Consider the following 22,348-nt stretch of genomic DNA (forward strand, 5'->3'; position numbering starts at 1 on the left):
CACAGGTTTCAGTCCAGTTTCTGTTAACAACAGGAAATGTTGCCCTATTATTATCCTTCATACATTTAGACAGGTGTCCTTGGACAGCTGCTCCCACACCCCAAGCCAGTCTGGGCAGGGGCGCCCCTTCCTGTCCTGGCCAGGCTCTGGACCAGCCTGGCTCCGCCCAGCCCCCTCTCCGCTGCCTGCTTTGCTGGCCCCGCTCCCCACAGAAGGACTTCTGCACTTGACCTTCCAAGGAAGGAAGCGAAGGGCCTGCACTATCAGAACCTGATGCTTAATTCGATTAAGAAGCCTGTAAATGGTGACCCCCCACCCCCACCCCACAGCCCAGTTAGGTCGAGCCTATGCTGAGAGGAGAGGTCCGGCGGCCCCGTTCAGGCCCAGCGCTGTCCCTCCATCTGCCCAGGGCCTGCAAAGCCGCAAGCCCCTCCCACTGGTACCCAGCCCTTGGGCCTCCGCCGAAGGCTGCAGTTGGAGGCGGACAGCCCAGCCCCAGCTCTGGCCCGGCCTGATAGCACGCCCGGCGCCCAGGGCCGCCCTATCGGTGATGCGCACGCGGACGCCCCTCCGGCGGGGAGGAGGCCGGGAGCGTTGTGCACCCTCCCCCTCCCCAGCCGTGGGTGTGCGCCTCGCTTCCCACACCTCCCCCCGGAGGCCGCCTCGCCTTTCAGACTTTTGTTTGTGAGGGAAAACGTTTCTGAGGGGTTGTGAAGGGAGCAGCGTGAAGGGAGCACTGCGGGGGCCGCCGCACCCTCTCGCCGGGACCACGCGGCCACGGAGCGCCAGGGGCCATCTCCTCCGAGCCGCGCTCGGCGGGGGCGACTTTCTGCCGTCCCGGGTGGGACGAGGGGAGCGAACCAGCCCGCCTCGACCACCGACCTCCCCGCACCGCCTTTCTTGTCTGAGGCGCCATGCTTTCCTGCACCAGCTTATCTATGTGAGCGGGACAGCCGTAGACAAATCAAGGAAGAAACCGTAAATTCAATACCGACGACGCATTGAAGGCTTGAATTCCAGCGGAACCCGAAAACTTCCTCTTCCTGCTCCCCCGCGGCATTTCTGTGGCGGCAGCGCCATCTTTTGGCACCCGAAGTGACAGCAGCTGAGTACTCGCCTCGCCGGGGCCTCCAGGCTGTCCCCGCCGCCTCCCGCCCAGGACAGGAACGCATTCGTTGTGCGCTTAGGATGTGGTGGGCGCTGTGCCAGGTGCTGCAGGTACGAGTGCACGTGGCCACTGGCCTGTATGCTGCGGTGGTTCTTTTTTTTTTTTTTTTTTTTTTTTTTTAGGATTTATTTTAAAGTTGGAGTTACACAAAGAGAGGAGAGGCAGAGAGAGAGAGAGAGAGGTCTTCCATCCGCTGGTTCACTCCCCAATTGGCCGCAATGGCTGGAGCTTCTTCCAGGTCTTCCATGGGAGTGCAGGGGCCTAAGGACTTGGGCCACAACTTGGCACAAGTCGGAATCATCTACATAACGTTTTAAAAACCTGTTTTGCTTTTTTCATCTATTTGAATGATAGTGTGACAAAGGGAGGGAGGACACAGAGGGAAGAGCAAGAGAGAGAGAGAGGGAGAGAGAGAGAGAGAGGTAGGTGTCTTCCAGCCATTGGTTCACTTCCTAAAGGCCTGCAATTATCAGGGCTGGGCAGGCTGAAGCCGGAAGCCAGGAACTCCATCCTGGTTTCCCACGTGGGTGGCAGGAACCCAGACACTGGAACCATCATCTGCCTCCTGGGAGCTGGATTGGAAGCAAGGAGTAGCCAAGACTTGAACTAGGCGATGGGATATGGGATGTTGGCATCATGAGTGGTGGCCTAACCCACTGCGTCGTGATGCCAGCCCCAAGCTGTGGGACATTTTGAAATGCAGACTCCTGGGCTCTGTCCTGAGAATATCCTGAGTTGCTGGGGCTGGGTAGGTAATAGGAGGCTGTGTTTGAGCGAAGTTCATAGGTGGTTCTGAAACAGGGAATCCACAAATCACATTTTCAGGAAAAAACTAAAGATGGAGACATAGAAAAAGGACTGTTATTACAGGGTAGTCTGATAAATGCCAGGGGCGGAGACAGAAGGGGGACATCTAACGAGACTAAGGAATTGAGTAGAGAAGTTTCCTTGGAAGGGAAGATCCTAAAAATAAGAGTTGGCAAAGAGGAGGAAGGGGAGCAGAGAGCACAGGGGACACAAAGGCAAGAGGGCAGGAAACTCCTTGGAACTTGCAAGAGTAGGGGAGGTAGAGCAAGGGAGGATGTGGCCAGCGTCAGAAAAGGGGAGCCTGGAACCGCTAACTGACTTTGTCTTCAGAGCTCTGGGCAATGCAGAAATTCTTCCACAGGGAGGGTGACTTTGCCAGATCTGCGTTTGAGGATGATCCCTTCTGGCAGCAGTGCTGAGGGTTCAGGCTCAACAGCACTTTGAGAAAGACATGGTGGTGGGGGCTAGAATGGCAGTAAAGGAAAGGCTGCTGTGGTGCAGCCGGTTAAACCCATGTGGTCAAGGGTTCGAGTCCCGGCTGCTCTGCTTCTTCTTCTTCCTTCTTCCTTCTTCCTTCTTCTTTCTTCTCTTTTTTAAATTTATTTGAGAGGTAAAAGTTACAGACAGTGAGAAGGAGAGACAGAGAGAAATGTCTTCCATCCGTTGGCTTACTCCCCAAATAGCTGCAACGGCCGGAGGTGTGCCGATCCAAAGCCAGGAGCCAGGAGCTTCCTCTGGGTCTCCCACGTGGGTGCAGGGGCCCAAGCACTTGGGCCATCTTCTACTGCTTTCCCAGGTCACAGCAGAGAGCTGGATTGGAAGAGGAGCAGCTGGGACTAGAAACAGTGCCCATATGGGATGTCGGCACCACAGCTGGAGGATTAACCTACTGCACCATGGCGCCGTCCCCTGCTCTGCTTCTGATCCAGCTCCTTACTGGGAGACCCAGAAGAAGCTCCTGGCTCCTAGCTTCAGCTTGGCTCCTCCCGGTTGTTGTGTTCATTTGTGAACCACAGGATGGAAAATCTCTCTGTCTCTCCTCTGTCTCTGTAACTCTGCCTTTCAAATAAATAAATAAATAGGTGGCATTTCTGAGAGGGGTTAGGTAGGGACAATCCATCCAACTTAATGACTGATACATTGGGCAAGAGACAAGTGCAAGGGTCTTGCAGGGGACTCCAAGGGTTCTAGCTTGAGTGATCAGACATTGTTTTCCAAGACAGGACACACAGAGCAAGGGTTATGCTTGGGGAGAGGGATCGGGGCAGAAAAATAAAAGGAAAAATGAATGGACCGGTTACTTTAATATAATTGTCACTATCCTCCTCTCATTTACTGTGTGATCATTCTCTCTTAGCCCTGCTGGGCTTTGATTGTGTCATCTATCAATATGGATTATAATCGTATCTACCTCACTGGTTAGTTGTAAGGACTAAGTGAGTTAATTCATGCAGGTACTTTAAAAAGTAAATAATAAGACTCAACAGATGTTGGCTTGTTTACTGCCATGGTGCCAGCTGCTTGTGGCGCATCTGAACATTGTTCCCAATGCTTTACTCCCTCCATGCTTTGGACTCTTGCATCCATGGCACCGGCCAAGGGATTTGGCAGGTCCTCCCACCAGGACAGAGCACATTAGGCATTGCTTGAGATGCCCATACACCATTTTGGAGAGTCTGGGTCCACGTCCCAGGTCCACTTCTGATTCCAGCTCCCTGCTAATGGACACCCTGGGAGGCAGCAGGTGGTGTCTCAGGTAATTGATTCCCCAAAACCTAGGAAACCCAGATTGAGTTCATGGCTCCTGACTTCAGCCTAACACAACCCTGGTTGTTGTATATATTTGAGGAGTGAATCGATGGGTGAATCGATGGATGGAAGACCTTTCTTTCTTTCTTTTTTTTTTTTTTTTTTTTGACAGGCAGAGTGGACAGTGAGAAAGAGAGAAAGGCCTTCCTTCCGTTGGTTCACCCCCAAATGGCTGCCACGGCTGGCGCACCGCGCTGATCCGAAGCCAGGAGCCAGGTGCTTCTCCTGGTCTCCCATGCGGGTGCAGGGCCCAAGCACCTGGGCCATCCTCCACTGCACTCCCGGGCCACAGCAGAGAGCTGGCCTGGAAGAGGGGCAACCGGGACAGAATCCAGCACCCCAACGGGGACTAGAACCTGGTGTGCCGGCGCCACAGGCGGAGGATTAGCCTGTTCAGCCACAACACCAGCCTATTTTTTTTTTTAACAATTTATTTATCTATTTGAAAGGCGGAGCTACAGAGGCAGAGGCAGAAAGAGAGAGAGAGAGAGAGAGAGAGAGAGGTTTTCCATCCACTGGTTCACTCCCCCAATGGCCGCAACAGTTGGAGCTGGGCCTTTGTGAAGCCAGAAGCCAGCAGCTTCTTCCAGGTCTCCCACATGGGTGCAGGGGCCCAAGGACTTGGGCTATCCTCTACTGCTTTGCCAGGCTATAGCAAAGAGCTGGACTGGAAGTGGAGCAACCGAGTCTTGAACCAGTGCCCATATGGGATGCTGGCACTGCAGGCAACAGTTTTACATGCTATGCCACAGTGCTGGCCCCAGATCTTTTTCCTGTCTCTGTCTCTCTGCCTTTCAAACAAATAATTGTAAACAAAAATAAAATAAAAGTTATCACTAGGTAACACTATCTTGTATGCCTACATGTTTGCTTTTTAATAGCAATCCTTAAAACCTTGGGCCAGAGCAGGGTGGAGAGGTGTAGATGAAGAAAGGAGAATGTCAGTGTCAACTGCACAGTTTGCCTAAAGAGGTTTTCTGCAGACAGGGCCTTGTGTTTACATGCTGATGGGATGCCCACATCGTTAAGAGCTCTGAGGCAGGCTTGATCTCTATCTTCTGTTGAGACAAGAGAGAGTCAGAAATGTGAACTGCTTGCCCGGGCTCGTGAGCTAGTTAGTGATTGAACCACAACAGGTGAGGCTCTTCTGATTTTCACTTCACTTCTCTGCCAGCTCGTTCAGCTGTGCGTGAATAGTTGTTGAGGTAGAGACTGGTGCATATTGACAGAAAGCAGTTACTGCATTTGCAAGAATTGCGTCCTTCGCTTTTCTTTCTTGCTTTGCCTTAATATTTCTTTTCATAGCACTTTATTACTTAAGTGAACAAAAAGAAGATAGGAGGAAAGGAAAGAATATTAGCAGAAATAAAGGAACAGAAGGAGCCCCAGGATATGCCTGACATTTTGCATATATTATCTTTCTAAAATTAGCTTTCCTTTTTTTTTTATTAGATAGAGTTAGACAGTGAGAGAGAGAGACAGAGAGAAAGGTCTTCCTTCCGTTGGTTCACCCCAAATGGCCGCCATGGCTGGTGCTGTGCCGATCCAAAGCCAGGAGCCAGGAGCTTCTTTCAGGTCTCCCCTGCACGTGCAGGTGCCCAAGCACTTGGGCCATCCTCCACTGCCTTGCCGGGCCACAGCAGAGAGCTGGACTGGAAGAGGAGCAACCGAGACTAAAACCCAGCGCCCATATGGGATGCCGGTGCCACAGGCGGAGGATTAACCAAGCGAGCCACGGCGCCGGCCCCGCCGTTTTTTTGAAAGATAGAGATAGACAGAGCTCTTCCATCCACTGGTTCATTCCTCAAATGACTGCAATGGCCGAGGCTGAGCCAAGCCAAGGCTGGGAGATGAGAATTCAACTTAGGTCTCCCATGTGAGTGGCAGCCCAAGCCACTGTCTCCTGCCTCCTAGGATCTGCATTAATAGGATACTGGAATTGGGAACTGAAACTAAGAATCAAATCCAGAAACTGTGGTGTGGGATTCAGGTATCATACTCACTGTTGTGTACATAATCTTATGTCTCCAACAACCCCATAAAGTAGGCATTACCCTCCTCCTATTTCAGGAATGAGGGCAGTGAAGCTAAGGGAGGTTAATTATTTGCCTCAAGGTCTTTAGTTTGTGAGTAAACTTCTCCATGTGAAAGTGCTAGTCGTATCATCTAGGAAGTCCTTGAATTTTAAAAATTTTAAAAATGAGACCTTGTTGGGTAGCTAACAAAGTCAAATCTACAAACCAGAGTACAGTCAGCAAAGTCTAGTCTCCACCCTGTGCCTCAGTCCATTCATCTAGGAGGTAATCAGATGTCTTGTATTAGTTTATTTTCATTTCTATTTTTTAAAAATCAACATATATTCATATTACCTTTTTAGTTAAATGGAAGTACACTGCCTATGTTTCCACAGCTTGCCTTCTGCACTGGAGATCATGCCATGGCCATATACAAGTAGAGAGAATTTCCATTAGTTTTTACAGGGGCACAGTAATTCAGTATGTGAATGGACCCTGGTTGATTCAACCATGATGGATGGACTTTCGTGATGTATGCCCCCCCACTCTTTTGTTATTGCATATAGTGTTGAGTAAATAAGTTTGCCTACATGTCTTTTAGTATTTTTACTAAGTATCTTTGAAATAGATCCCTAGAAGTTGAGTTTCTGGATTAGCAGATAAGTATACACATAATTTTGCTAGAAATTGCCAAATTTCCTTCCCAGTGGATTGTACTTTTTTTTCTTTAGGATTTATTTTTTTATTTGAAAGTCAGAATGAGAGAGAGAGAGAGAGAGAGAGATCGTCCATCCACTGGTTCACTCCCCAAATAGCTACAACAGCCAAAGCTGGACCAGGTCAAAGCCAAGATCCAGGAGCTTCTTCCGGATAGCCCACAAAGCTGCATTATCTGGGAGCTGGATAGTAGGTGGTTCAGCAAGAACTCGAACTGGTGCCATATGGGATGCCAGCACTGCAGGCGGCCACTTAACCCGCTGCACCACAGTGCTGCAGACTGTACCAATTTTTTGCATTCCCACCAGTAAAATGTAAGTCTTCCTGTTTCCTCACTGCCTTGGCAACACATTACATTTTCTTTCTTTCTTTTTTTTTTTTTAAGATTTATTTATTTATTTGAAAGTCAGAGTTACACAGAGAGGAGAGGCAGAGAAAGAGAGAGAGGTCTTCCATCCTATGGTTCACTCCCCAGATGGCCGCAATGGCCAGAGCTGCGCTGATCCGAAGCCAGGAGCCAAGAGCCAGGAGCTTCTTCTGGGTCTCCCATGTGGGTGCATGGGCCCAAGGACTTGTCCCAACTTCTACTGCTTTCCCAGGCCATAGCAGAGAGCTGGATCGGAAGTGGAGCAGCCTGGTCTCGAACCGGCAACCCATATGGGATACCGGTGCTTCAGGCCAGGGCGTTAACCTGCTGCGCCACAGCGCTGGCCCCAGCACTGGCCCCAGCACATTACATTTTCAAGCATTTAGATTTTTTTTATTGATCTGATAGTTGAAAAATAGTATCTCAAGGAAGTTTTCATTTGCATTTATTTTGCTGTAAATGTAACTGAACATCTTTTCATGTAATTGAAGGTCATTTATTTATATTTCTTTTAGTGTGTGTGAACTGTGAACTGTTTATAACTCTGGCCTGATTTCCAAGGGTAATTTTCCTTTTCTTCTACATCCTTAGAAATGCTTTATATTTTAGAGATATTTTTAGCAGGGTGCAAATTGGTATGGTGGGAGTATTTACACCATGGAAATTGGCAAATACTATAACTGCTTCCCCCAGCCCTCATCGTATCACTGGCATTAAACCTTTGTCTGAAACATAAATTGTGAATATTTTTCCTGACTTGTTGTCTTTTTATTTTGCTAATGATGTATCTGGCTATGCAAAAATTTTGTTGTTGTTTTGTATGGTCCAGATTTTGGTCCTTTGTTTTGTTGCTGTATTCCTTTATTTCTTCTGGATTTTAAATTAGAGTTAGAAAAATTTCCCTAACTCCCTGATTTTTATGAATTAATTATTCAAGTTAATAAATCATATAAGCTTATAAGGAAATTTTGGGGCTGGTGTACTGGGTGAAGCCTGTGACACTGATATCTTATGTGGGCATCACTTTGTGTCCCAGGTATTCCACTTCTGATCCAGCTCCCTGCTAATGCCCTGGGAAAAGCAGCAGAAGATGGCCCAAGTGTTTGGACCCCTTCCATTCATGTGGGAGACCCAGAGGAAGCTCCTGGCTCCTGGCTTTGGCCTGGTCCAGCCCTGGCTATTGCAGCCATCTGGGCAGTGAACCAGCAAATGGAAGATCTCTGTGTGTCTCTCCTTCTCTCTCTGTATTTCTGATTTTCAAAAAATAAATAAATAAATCTTTTTAAAAAAACTGTATAAAGGTTTTAAGTGAATATGAAAATATCTGTTAAGAAAATAAATTTTATCCTATTTTCTTCTAATTTTTAAGTTAGTTTATTCAAAAGGCAAGTGGGGTGTGGAGGAAAAGAATAATTGAGAGAATCTTCCATCTGCTCATTCACTCCCCAGACCTCACAGTAGACAAGGCTGGGTCAGGCAGAAGCCAGAAGCCAGGAACTCCATCTGGGTGTCCCACATGGCAGGGACTCAAGGACATGGCCATCACCTGCTACGTCCCAGGATGCACATTAGCAGGAGGCTGGATCTGAGACAGAGATGAGCCTGATTCCAGGCACACCGACATAGGATATGGACACCCCAAGGTGCAGCTTATCCCACTGCACCACAACACCAGCCCCCCAAATTCCCATCTTTGATCCATTGGAATTCTTCTCGGAGTGGAGAAAGAGACAGGATTGTATTTTCTTCCCGTGGAAGAATGACTGCCCCAGGCATTTCATAGATTCCCAGGTTCCTGGTGGGGCCCTCCCATCACAGGCTCAGTATACCATGGACTTGAGGGCAGAGTAGTTTCCTGGCTCTCTGCGCAGGGCTGGCTCAGGACTCTGCCCCCTGCATTCCAGTGCAGGGTTCTCAGCTCCTTAACTGAAGCTAAGTTGCTCCTGTATGGCTTGGGCCACTGCTCTGGAGTGCACAAGTAGTAAACCTTAGTAGCATCCATACGGTGTTGATTCTACATAATCACAGAACCCAAGAGCTGTGGAGGCACAGCTTCCTCCACCTGGATTTCCAAGGATGTTGTAGACAGCCCTAGGGCTCAGACACTGGTCCCAGGGACAGAGCCAGCACAGAAAATACCCCTGAGGGTAGTGCCCAGTGGAGCCATGGGAGTGGGGCTGCCCCTTCATTCTATAGAGCCATCCGTGGGCAACACCAGCCTGGGAGAGCCACAGGCGTCCATCTCCACCCCATGAGAGTGGCATGTGTGCCTAGCAACGCCAAGGGGGCAGGCAGCCAGGCGCCTCCAGGGGCCAGCCCTGCCACTTTACGAGGACACAGAGTCAAAGACTATTAAGTGCTAGAATCTAATGTTTGTTCTGTAGGCTTTGGACTTACTGGGGGCATTGTTAGCTCTTTCTTGCTTCCTGTTTCTTCCTTTTGGAATGGGAATGTCTATCCTGTGCTTGTCTCACAGTGGATTTTGGAAGCATAACTTGCTGAATGTTCACAAGACACAGCTGGAAGGAAGGTTGGTGCCAAAGTAAGTTAAAACTTTCGAGGCTACTGGGATGCAATGAATGCATTTTTTACGAGAAGAACATATATTTGGCGAGCTCAGGGGTGGAATACTGCGGTTTACGTGTTTGTGGAATTCAGTTGGAATTATGTGTTGTTGGAATTTAGTTGCCATTTGCCATTGTGATGATGTTGAGAAAGTGGTTGGGCCACTCTCAAGGGTGACTTTAATGTCTTTTTTTTTTTTTTTTTTTTTTTTGACAGAGTGGACAGTGAGAGAGAACAGAGAGAAAGGTCTTCCTTTTGCCATTGGTTCACCCTCCAATGGCCACCGTGGCAGGCGAAGGCAGGAGCAAAGCGCTTCTCCTGGTCTCCCATGGGGTGCAGGGCCCAAGCACTTGGGCCATCCTCCACTGGGCCATCCTCCACTGCCTTCCTGGGCCACAGAAGAGAGCTGGCCAGGAAGAGGGGCAACCGGGACAGAATCCTGTGCCCTGACCGGGACTAGAACCTGGTGTGCCGGCGCCGCAGGTGGAGGGTTAGTCTATTGAGCAATGGCGCCGGCCATACTTTAATCTCTTAATAAAGGGGCTTTGGGGCATGGGTGCACGCTCTCTCTCTCTGTCTCTCACTCTCTCTCTTTCCTTCTGCCACATGATGATGCAGCAAGAAGGCCACTGCCAGATGCTGTCGCCTTGACCTTGGCCTTCTCAGCCTCCAGAAGCCAATAAGCTTGCTTTTATAATAAATGAGTCTCAAGTATTTTGTTAGTAGCACAAAATGAACTAACATGAGTGCTAATACTGTCTTATCACACAGGCTTTCCAATGTTGTAATAACTGGTAGGGCTAGTCCCTCTTCATTGTTCTTTTTTAGGATTTTTCCAGATATTCTTTTCGTTTCTTCACATCTTCTCACATTTTTATCTTAGATCCTCAAGGTCACAGCAGATGCATGGTAATTACAACACAATTCTCATGTTAATGTGATACTAACACAAAAAGAACAGATTCAGTAGTTAGACACAGTTCTAAGAATATGATGGTACTTCCTTCCTCCCACTCTTTCTCCCTCCCCCTCCCAGATACTCTTGCTTATTTATCCTTATAAAGAATGTTTTGATAAAATGTTCTTAACTCTAAGGCTCCTTCTTTTGTTGCTTTTGCAAAATGTTAAAAAAATAGGGCCTTCTAGTTTCTGATTTTTTTTAAAGATTTATTTATTTATTTGAGAGGTAGAGTTACAGACGGAGAGAGGCAGAGACAAAGAGAAAGGCCTCCCATCCGCTGCGTCACTCCCCAAATGGCCACAACTGCCAGAGCTGGGCCGATCTGGAGCCAGGAGCCAGCAGCTTCTTCCAGGCCTCCCACGCTGGACAGGAGCCGGCGTCCATGTGGGATGCTAGTGTCACAGGCGGAGGCTTAACCTACTACACCACGCAGCAGCCCCAGTTTCTGAGTTTTGCCGCCTCTGTTCTGTCTCCTCCACCTCCCACTTTCACCTTCTTCTCTCTCTTTCCTCCCCAACACCCTGGAGTTGCGTGGTGTTGCTTCAGCCATATTCAATTGGTCCAGTCACAAAAGTCCATGCATTTTAAAGGAGGAAGGGACACAAATCCCACCTCAATGGGGTTACATATCAAAGTCACATGTAAGAAGAGTGCATGGACTCCAAGGTGGTGCTGTGGCCTTCTTGGGACAATACTATTTCCACAATGGCTGGCAAGGCCCGATGAAACTGGGACCCCCACCAACTTCCTCAGCTGTCCTGTGATTTGACTTCTCCTCTCTGCTGCAGGCATGCTGGCTTTTTTTTTTTTTTTTAACTGTTTTCTGATAAGTGCTCTTGCTCACTCTCTCTCTCTGTCAAACATCCTATCTCCCAAACCCCCCAATTCTAAATAGCTTGCTGTCAGATTTCCTTTAGGTCTTGAATTGTCCACCTTCCTTCCTTACTTCCTTCCTTTTTCTTTCTTTCTTTCTTTCTTTCTTTTTTTTTTTTTTTTTTTTTTTTTTTGGACAGGCAGAGTTAGACAGAGAGAAAGGTCTTCCTTCCGTTGATTCACCCCCCAAATGGCCGCTATGGCCAGCGCCCTGTGCCGACCGAAGCTAGGAGCCAGGTGCTTCCTCCTGGTCTCCCATGCAGGTGCAGGGCCCAAGCACTTGGGCCATCCTGCACTGTCTTCCCGGGCCACAGCAGAGAGCTGGACTGGAAGAGGAACAACCGGGACAGAATCCGGTGCTCCAACCAGGACTAGAACCCCAGGGTGCTGGCGCCGCAGGCGGAGGATTAGCTAAGTGAGCCGCAGCACCGGCAAATTGTCCACCTTTCTAACAACTCTTTTGGCAACAGGCTGATCTTCACCCCCACCTCACTTTTCCCTGCTATTTTTTTCCATGTCACCTGGAACATTTTATATCTCTATTTATGTTTTTGCATCTTTTCTCTCTCCCCACTGGAATGTCATCTCTGTTACAGCAAGGACACTGCTTTGTTCAGTGTAGGAACTGGCATCTTCAGCCAGTGGCTGCAGAGCACCTGAGACCTGCCAATAGTACCTGAGAGAGCCTGGAAGTAGATCTTCCCCAAGGTGTGACCAGAGATGACCACAGCCCCAGCCAAAACCTGATGGCAGTATCATGGGAAACCGTGAACCAGAGGCACCTGGCTAAGCTGAGCCCAAATTCCTTACCCATGGAAAATGCGAGAAAACAAGTATTGCTGTTTTAAGCCACCAGGTTTTGGGATAGTTTGTTACACAGAACTGGTAATAGAGTCCTGTGGTAGATGGTTATAATAGTTCTCAGAGAATCTTACCTCTCTACATCCATGCCCTTGTGTAGTCTCCTCACACACTGACTTGAGGCTTGGCTGCGTTACTTGCTTTGGCCAATGGAACATAACAAAGTCTGATGCAAGAAAGGGTTTAAGACATACTTGCTCCTGGGTATTGTTCTCTGGAAGTTCTGAGAACCCTGGAATCTGCAGACCTGAGACAGAAGGCCAGGTGGAGAGTGACCCAGCTATGCATAGCTTCCAGCCATTCCAGCCGAGCTGCCCTTTCAGAGAACCCACATGGTCAGCTGGAGAATGGTACTCCCCATGTTGTTCAACCACAGAAGTTTGGTGTGGCTTTTTACAGTAGTACATACTGATGCACGTTCCTTCTCTTTATAGTCTCCCCTTGCTGGTTCTTTTCTGATCTCTTTACCTCACTGCCATCCTGGTCAATGGCTTTTCAGACATTCTGCCTTCTAGTCTTTCATTCTCATTTACCTAACTCCCGGTGAACAAGCATAGACGCACTTTACGTGCTTTGTGGGACCACGGTGTATTCACTTGCTAGGGTTGATGTAACAAATCATCACAAACTGAGAGGCTTAAGGCGATCTAGGGTTGCTCTTCTGCCATTCTGCAGGCTGCAGATCCAAAATCAAGGTGTCCGCAAGATTTTACTCTCTCTGAAAGGGTGTAGGGGAGATTCAAATTTCATGTTTTTCTCTTGGATTCTTTTGTTCCAGTGCCAGCATTCTTTGGTGTTCCTTATCTTGCAAATATACAACTCCATATTGCATTAAGCACTGACCATACTCCCGCGTGTCCTCATTTTAGGTCGCTGTGTCTGTAACGGCCCTAATGCCTAATGAGAACACGTTCCGAGGTACTAGAAAATCCCAGGACTGCAACATTTCTTCTGGGAGGACATGATTCAACCCATGGCACATGTCCATGGTCACCTTTCCCCAAATGTACATTTTGGAGTGCTTATATATTCTGATCCTCAAAGTTACAAACAGTAATTCTTAGTTTTTAATCAATAATTGTTTACTGAGGGCATACCGCATGCATCTGGGATTTATTTGACTCAAAATAACCTGTAATAACACTTGGTCACATATAGTTTGGGCAGCTGTCCTAGTCTGCCACAACAGAGTAACCAAGACCAAGTCATTTATAATGAGCTGAGCTGTATTTGGCTCATGGTTCTGGGGCCTGGGAAGTCCAAGAGCATGGCACTGGCACTGGCGTCTGGTGAGATACCTTGTGCTGCATCACCCTACAGCAGAAGGGTAAGCAAGCACATGTGAGACAGAGAGAGAGGAAAGTGGGCCCAACTCGTCTTTTTTTATAACTGACTCCTGCAATAATCTACACATGATGGGGGCCCCTCATGACCTTATCACTTTTTTTTTTTTTTTTGAAGATGTATTTCTTTGGAAGGCAGAGTTACAGAGAGGCAGAGGCAGAGAGAGAGGGAGGGAAACAGAAGTCTTCTATCTGCTGGTTTACTCCCCAAATGGCCGCAACAGCATGAGATAGGCTTATCCGAAGCCAGAAGCTAGGAGCTTCTTCCGGGTCTCCCACATGGGTGCAGGGGCTCAAGGACTTGGGCCATCTTCTACTGCTTTCCCAGGCCATAGCAGAGAGCTGGATTGGAAATGGAACAGCTGGGACTTGAACTGGTGCACATAAAGGATGCTGGCACTGCAGATGGCAGGTTCACCTGCTATACCATAGCGCTAGCCCCAACCTAATCACTTCTTAAATGTCCCACCTCTTAATACCATCACCATAGCAATCAAGTTCCACCATGAGTTTTGGAGAAGATATTCAAAACCTAGCAGCATTTCTTGCTTCATAGAAATTAAATCAGGATCTAATTTAATCTGAACTCAATGTCATTTCCATTGGAGCAAGTTAAGCAGTGAAGAACAAACCCACACAATTGCCTTTGTACAAGGAAATAAATGACTGTGCTAGGCACAGCTGCCAGGAGATTTCCCAACTTGGCAGTGACTTACTCATTTGTAATCAACAGTCCTCAGCAAAGCCCGAGTATGCTGGAGTTTTGTGGGCCTGTTGACATGACCATAACACCCAGCTTTCCCTGTGCTCCTACCCTCCTCAGCCCCGTTTTTGTTTGTTCAAAACTTTGTTTTTCCCAAGCCAAGTTTCCTGAGGGTTTTCTTGCAGATTCTTTTGGGGCTGAAACCTCAAGCATTCCCAGTTTTGGAGACTGGAATTGCTTTTCCACACCTCCGGGTTTTCCAGCATTGCGTAACTTGTACTTGTGCAGACATATACATTCTCCCTGTTCTGTTTCTTAAGTTCCCGCATCCTTTCATTTATGTTGTTTATTTAACCCATTCCTTTGCGTACCTTTGGCTATTTTGATGTCTTGTCTAACCGTGTGAATTGAATGATTGATGCACTCATTCCTCTGGATTCCTAATGAATATGTATGAGCTATGAATTTTCTTTCCAAGGGTAAGGATGCCCACCTGTTAAAATTCCCCTACCCATTCACTTGGCTCAGTTTGCTCCCTGAGCAAGCCTTCCTTTCCCACATATCTGAAATAATTTCTGTCTTTGAAACTGAAAGCAGTTTGAGGCCACTCATTTGGCAGCATTGGGGAGGGCAGCACTGTCTTGATTTTCACAGGCTTTCTTTCTCCCTTGGCAGTATCCCAGCACAAAGGAATGGTGATCAACACACAGCTCTTACTGGACACTCAGCCTGCGGCTGGCATTGTACTAAGTATTCTACATACATCCTTTGAACCACTGCACGCTTATCTTCCACTGTACAGATAAAACAGTACTCAAATGTTTGTTCTCTGTTTCTATTCTTGGAATTCAGGTTTCAGGCTTTCCCTGAAAGCACTCAGAGCAAAGTCCAATTTATTTATTTTATTTGAAAGGCATTGTTACAGAGAGAGAGAGATAGAGACAGAGAGAGAGAGAAAGAGAGAAAGAGAGAGGTCTTCCATCCGCTGGTTCACTCCCCAAATGGCTGCAACTACCAGAGTGGGGCTTATCAGAAGCCAGGAGCCAGGAGCTTGTTCCAAGTCTCCCACGTGGGTGCAGAGGCCCAAGGACTTGGGCCATATTCCATTGCTTTCCCAGGCCATAGAAGAGAGCTGGATCAGAAGTGGAGCTGCTGGGACAAATGGGATGCTGGCACTGCAGGTGGTGGCTTTACCAGATATGCCAGGTGCTGACCCCAAGGCCATTTCTTTCTAAGTTTTCCTGACCACAGCAGCTGCAACAGCCTCCCTCCACACTGCCACAGGTTCTATTTTATTTCATTCAGAGCACTATCTCAAATCTTCTGGCTGGTTTATTAGTTCCCTCTGATGCTCTGCCTCCACCACCCGATTCCATCATCCATCTGCTTCCACCACCAGACTTTAAACTCCAAGGAGCAGAAGCTGCCTCTTGTTGACCACAACATCCTCTGAGTCCCCGGGAGAACAGCACCGGGTCCGAGTGGACACTGACTACATACTTGAGAAACGCCTTTCTGAAGGCCAGTCGGGAGCCTGTGTTCCCAGGCTCGGCAGAGTAAAAGTGGCAGCTACTTTCTGAGCGGGAAAGTGTGATCCTGGGAGGTAACAGACACCTCTCACTGGATGTGTGACTTAAAGCTCCTCACTCCGTGGAAAGCAAGTTTCTCTCCTTTGAGACCAGGAAGGCCGCCAGCCTCCTTGTCACCTCCTGTGATTCTGCACAGTGAGGGGAAAGAGAGAAGGAGGAGGGGAAGACGGAGGAGGAGGAAAGGAAGGAGACGGGAGGGAAGAGGGTGTCCAGTGATCCCGGGGAACAGAGGGGGAGGGGAGCCTGCCGAGTTGGCTAGGGGGCTGATGATGCGCAGGAGAGGGTCTCGCAGGGAACAGGGGACGTGGAGGACGAACGGGGTGTTGGGGCGGGGGCGAGTGGAACCTGGCTACCAACAGACGCCAAGCAGCGATCGCGGCAGAGGAGGGGTGCACGGGGGGTTGCCAAGGGTGAACGGAGGAAAGCGCAGTCCACACGGCTGGAATCTGGAGTGACCGCGCCCCGGAGTCCGGAGACGCGAGGGTGAATCAGAGGGGAGGGAGGGAGGCAGGCAGAGATCTCGGAGGAAGCCTCGGGGAGCCCCGGAGGCAGAGTGGAGCAAAGGGTGCGGAGCAGAGCGGGCGGGTGGGCCCGCGGCGCGGAGGGCGCAGGTGGCGCACGGACCCAGGAGGGCTCGCAGCGGGCGCGGCTTACACGGGTGGGGTGGGCCGGGCCGGGCGCGGGCAAGGGGCGCGCTGGGGTCGCCGAGGGGCGGGCGCTGCGGCGGGCCGGGCGCGGGCGGGGCGTGGCGGCCGGGGTGGCGGTCGCTTCACTTCCGGGAGCGCCTGGGCGCCGCCGCCGCCTGCTCGCCTCGCTGCCAGCGGGCCCGGGGCCGCCGAGCCGGCGAGCGCGCAGGCCAGGCCGAAGCTCCGGTGCCGGCGCGGCTGGGGTCGGTCTGTGGCCATGGGGGCGTCCGCTCGGCTGTTGCGCGCGGTGATCATGGGAGCTCCGGGCTCGGGCAAGGGCACCGTGTCTTCGCGTATCATCAAGCATTTCGAGCTGAAGCACCTCTCCAGCGGGGACCTGCTGCGACAGAACATGCTGCGAGGCACAGGTGGGAGTCCAGGCCGGGACGGTGGCCGGCCGCGGGGCTGAGGCGGGCGCAGCACCTCAGTGCTCCAGCAGCCCCGGGGGGAGACTTCGGGACAGAGACCTCCGTGGGCACTAAGGGCGGCTGGTGGGGCACACTGACTAGGCAGCTAGGACGCGCTGCAAGTTCAAAGGGGAAAGGAAACGACTTGGCTTTGTTTGAGAGGCACGTCCAGTCCCTGGGCGCAGTCGCTCCATGGGTCCCGGAGCTTAGCTTTGGTTTATTCTTCATGTGCCCTTGTACATGGAAAACTGGCATTAGCCCTGCTGGCGTTTGCTCGTGCTCTTGCCTTTTTTATTTTTATTTTTTAACCCTGTGGGATCTTGTAGTTCTGACCTTACCCCATAATCTCAAGTTCAGGTTTTATTTACCCTCATTGCAGGCACAACATTGGCTTAGATTTTGATACCCCAGGAGATTTCTTAGACACGAAAACTATTCTTGTGCGTGGTTGCATAAAAGATTGTTGTTTGTCATGCCAGATTCATTCTTACATCTCAGCACAAAGTCCAGCCAACCAGCTGCACACTTTGCTGGGGGAGTAAATTTGTGGTCTGTAAATTCTATCTTAAGAAGGCTATTTTTAAAAAAATCATCGGTAGGATGAATTTGTTTCCTCAAAAGTGTTGACCTTTACTTTCTAAAACAGAACCCATAATGCTTGCTGGAGTCAGAAAAGAAAGGATTGGAAACAGGGCAGAAGTGCAAAACATAAAAAGTAGAGAGCTCTCATTTCCTGGCACAGTCTCAGCATTCAGAGGGCAACAGTGTTTCCTTCTAGAAATGCTTATTTGTGTGCAACAATATGAGTATATCCTTTATTTCATCTTAGGTACTATGTAATCATACTGTGTATGTACTCCTCACCAGTGTATTTTCGGTATATACCTGAGATGTATTTCCACATGAAGAAAAAGAAGCCCATTTCATTCTGTTTGTATAGTTATCTATTTACTAAATCTACTCTGATTCATTTAGCCAATCCCCTTTTGATAGGCATTTAGGTTATTTCCCGGAGAGGCTTTTTTGTTTGTTTCAAGTGTACATTCAAATGAAACAAACAAGCAGCAGTCAGCCCAGTGTTTTTTTTTTTTGTTTGTTTGTTTGTTTTTTAATCTCTTGGAGTTATTTGGCTTAATATCTGCATTTCTGGCATAGTACTAGATTTCTCCCCTCATATTAACCTTGCGAAATAGTAGAGTGTTTTGTAGTTAATTAAACTTCACTAAAGGGTTACACTGTGTAACTTGTTTGCTGAGTATTCTTGGTGCACCACATTGGAGTAGGCAGAGACAGTAAAGAATCCCCAGTACTGCACACTCCAGCTGGTTGGGGTCAGGTTATCCAAAATACAGGAAGTAAAGGATCCTTCGGGGATTCTCTGAAAAATTACTGAGCGGTGAAGCACCACTGTGGTTAGGGAACAGCTTCTGTACAAAGTGTTCGTTAGTTTATGGAGACACAACACATTGGTAAATTTAAAAGCCAATTAAATAACTTTCTGTAAAATTCACCTTGCTTAACCTTGACACTCCTTGACTGCCTTCTTCCTTCTGGTTCCACAGCCTAAACAAAGAGTCTAGCAGGAGGGAGAGAATCATGGGAAGAAATGCAACTGGCCTTGGGTGCCTGCACATTCTGCAGTCTTTCTGGGCAGTACTTTAATAAGAAAAGCAGAAAAATGAAATTTGGGGAAGGATCATGGGATTGTTATTACAGGAGTTCTATATCTCAATAACAATAATATATTCTCAATAAATATTTGTGAATGAATTAAGTCCCACAGAGTCAGATTACACAGAGAAGTGTAATTTTTTTTTTTAAGATTCATTTATTTATTTATTTGAGAGGTAGAACTACAGACAGTGAGAGGGAGAGACAGAGAGAAAGGTCTTCCTTCCATTGGTTCACTCCCCAAATGGCTGCTACGGCCGGCGCTGCTCCAATCCGAAGCCAGGGGTCAGGTGCTTCCTCCTGGTCTCCCATGTGGGTGCAGGAGCCCAAACATTTGGGCCATCCTCCACTGCCTTCCCGGGCCACAGCAGAGAGCTGGACTAGAAGAGGAGCAGCCAGGACTAGAACCGGCGCCCATATGGGATGCCGGTGCTGCAGGCGGAGGATTAACCTGTGCCACGGCGCCGGCCCCAAGATGTGTAATCTTTCAAAAAACAAAAACAAAAAAACCCCCCTGCTTAATGTTTTCTGATACTGAAAGTAAAGCACACTTGAAAAATATGTCATGCAAACATAAAAAAGGAAAATTAAGATCCCTCAAGGCTGGCCCTGGGCATAGCAGGTTAAGCCACCACCAGCAGCCTATCGACAGTAGTAAACCAGGAGTACCTATTGGCCACCACAGGACCCTGCAGATGGGAAATTTGAGTCTGGTCCTTAGATGTTTGGTCTAAACCTGTCATTTAAAGATGAGGAAACTGAATTCAGAAGAGGTTGAAGAACTTGCTCGGGCTAGCATTGTGGAATAGCTCGTAAAGGCACTGCCTGTGCTGCCGGCATCCCATATGGGTGCCGTGTGTCCCAGTTGCTCCACTTCCAATCCAGCTCCCTGTTAATGGCCTGGTAATGCAGCAGAAGATGGCCCAAGTGTTTGGGATCCTGCCACCCACATGGAAGATCCAGATGAAGCTCATAGCTCCTGGCTTCAGCCTGGCCAAGGAATGGCCCTTGCAGCCATCTGGGGAGTGAACCAGCAGATGGAAGATCTCTCTCTCTCTCTCTCTTTCTCTCCCTCCCACTCTCTCTGTAACTCTGACTTTCAAATAAATAAATTTTAAATAAATAAATGAAAAAGAAAGAACTTGCTCAGGGGCCAGCGTTGTGGCATAGCTGGTTAAGCAGCCACCTCCAACACCAGCATCTCCTGTGGGCATTGGTTTGAGTCCCTACTTCTGCCTTCCCATACATTTCCCAGCTAATGCACCTGTGAGGGCAGCAGAAGATGGCCCAAGTACTTCAGCCTCTACCACCCACACAGGAGACCTGGATGGAGGTCCAGGCTCCTGGCTTTGTCCTGATGTAGCTCTGGTCATTGTGGCCACTTGGGAATGAACCAGTGGATGGAAGATCTCTCTTTCTATCTGTCTCTCCATGTAACTCTACTTTTCAAATACATTTTTAAAAATCTTTAAAAATTTTTTCTGTACTAAGATTATCTCATGAAGCTCAATTTGTGAAATACTACATAGTGTAAAGAGCCTTGTTCTCATCTGTATGTCTGAGGAGTTGAACTCAGTAGATAATCTTCAAGACCTTGGTCAGCTCCCATGTTCCTATGTGTCTAACAAAACATAATGTACACCCAACGAGCACAGGTGTGGCTAATTACAATGATATTGATGAGACAGCAGTTTAAAAAAAAAAAAGGTTTATTTATTTATTTGAAAGGCATAGTTATGGAGAGAGAGAAGGATGGAGAAAAATCTTCCATCTGTTGGTTCACTCCCCAAATAGTCCCAACTGCTGGAGCTGGTCCAACCCAAAGCCAGGAGCCAGGAGCCAGGAGCCTGGAGCCTGGCCTCGCATGCGGGTGCAGGGACTCAAGCACTTGGGCTATCCTCTGCTGCTTTCCCAGGTGCATCAGAAGGGAGCTGGATTGGAAGTGGAGCAGCCAGGATTCAAATTGGTGCCCATATGGGATGCTGGCACTGCTGGTGGTGGCTTAACCCACTGTTCCACAGCGCTGGCCCAACAATTTATTTTTGTAATGGTAAAAAAATAATAATTTTTAGTAGGCCGTACATTTACTTTTTTTTTGGGATTCCCAAAATCAGAAAGAATATTTAGTGAAAAGATCTTTCCAGGACATTTCATGCACATATAACCAGATGCTTCCCTCTGTGTATATTTTACACAAATCACAGCATCCATTACTCTGTACCTTCAACAATACAACTTTCCTTAAGGAGTATTCCATTTCCATTTTTTTTGGACAGCTTTATTGAAATATGATTGATATACCATATAACTTACCTTTAAAATGTACAATTCAGGGGCCAGTGCTGTGGCGTAGTGGGTAAAACTGCTGCCTGCAGTGCTGACGTCCCATATGGGCACTGGCTTGTGTCCTGGCTGCTCCTCTTCCAATCCAGCTCTCTGCTATGGACTGGGAAAGCAGTGGAGGATGGCCCAAGTGCTTGGGCCCCTGCACCCGCAGGGGAGGCCCAGAAGAAGCTCCTGGATCCTGGCTTCGGATCGGCCCAGCTCCAGTTGTTGCAGCCATTTGGGGAGTGAACCAGTGGATGGAAGACTCTCTCTCTCTCTACCTCTGCCTTGTTAGTAAAATGGTGCCATCCTCCTAAGCCTACTCCCACCCTGTTGGGATTTGCCTCTCCCACTTCCTTACCTCTGTAAGGCTATATAAGACCTGTTCTCCCAGTACAGGTGGTAGTTCTCTCTGTGCACGGGGAGACGGCCTGTTGGGTTTCCCCCACCCAACAATAAACCTTTTCCCTTACTCTGGTGTTTGGTGTGTTTGGTGCTGGCCTTTCCTTTCATGCCTCCCTGTAAATCTGCCTTTCAAATAAATAAATAAATCTTTTAAAAAAATGTGCAATCAGTGGATCTTTGTGTATTTACAGAGTTGTGCAACTATCAGCAAAACAAATTTTAGAACATTCTTATCACTCATAAAGGAAACCTCATACCTATTAGTCATGTCCACTCCTGCCCCACCCTGCCCCACCTGAGCCTCTGGCAACACTAATCCACCTTCTCTCTTGATTTGCCTATCCTGGACATTTCCTACAAATGGAATGCTGCAGTATGTGGCCTTTTCTGTCTGGCTTCTTTTCATTTAGAATGGTGCTTTCAAGAAATCACCCATATTGTGGCATGTACTAGTACTTTACTACCTTTTTTTGCTGAATAATATTCTATGGTATGAGTATATCATTTTTACTTATCCATTCATGAGTTGGATAAATAAATAAAGGGCATTTGGGTTGTTTTGTCTTTTTCCATTATTTTCTAGACTATATGTATTTTATGTATTTTTGCACCATAAAATGTTAAGGGACAATTTTTAAAAGATAATCTTGAGAATGAGTGTTGTCTTAAAGAAAGAAGTCTTCCATGGATCCACCAAGTACATAATGTGTGCTCGGTAATGGTGAGGCAGAGATAGTGGACTTCACTGGAAGAGCTCACCTCACTGTGGGCCTGGGGGCAGGTGAGTGGATGGACACACCTACTAGTCAGCCCGGGCTGCCATAACTGAGCACCAGAGTGGGGACTAAAGAATAGAATTTATTTTCTTATAGTTCTGGAGCTTAAGATTCCAAGATCAAGGTGCTGCCAGAGTTGGTTTCCGGTGGGTCTTTTCTCTCTGGCCTTCTCACCTTGTTCTCACCTGGTCTTTCCTTTGTACTGCTGGTACCTCTTCTGTTTATAAGGATGCTGATCCTATCAGATTAAGCACTTACCTTTCTGACCTCATTTAACCTTAATTTAACCTTTAGGCCCTA

At 48.2% G+C, this 22,348-nt stretch overlaps 1 protein-coding gene across 2 annotated transcripts in view; it reads left to right on the plus strand.

Annotated features, from left to right (window-relative positions):
* The first annotated feature begins 837 nt into the window (after nt 1–837).
* AK3 (adenylate kinase 3) overlaps nt 838–22,348 on the plus strand; it is a 39,622-nt gene continuing 18,111 nt past the window's right edge. Inside the window, exon 1 of one of the 2 annotated variants that reach the window (XM_062208310.1) lies at nt 838–1,218. Coding sequence is in view for 1 of the 2 variants with exons in the window: in XM_062208309.1 (XP_062064293.1) it covers nt 16,682–16,832 (151 nt within the window). In the remaining variant the exon portion in view is untranslated. Of the gene's footprint in view, nt 1,219–16,588; nt 16,833–22,348 lie in introns of those variants that run through there. The other variant, XM_062208309.1, reaches the window with a different exon arrangement.

Source organism: Lepus europaeus, chromosome 12, assembly GCF_033115175.1.
Source record: "Lepus europaeus isolate LE1 chromosome 12, mLepTim1.pri, whole genome shotgun sequence".
NCBI classification, from domain to species: domain Eukaryota; kingdom Metazoa; phylum Chordata; class Mammalia; order Lagomorpha; family Leporidae; genus Lepus; species Lepus europaeus.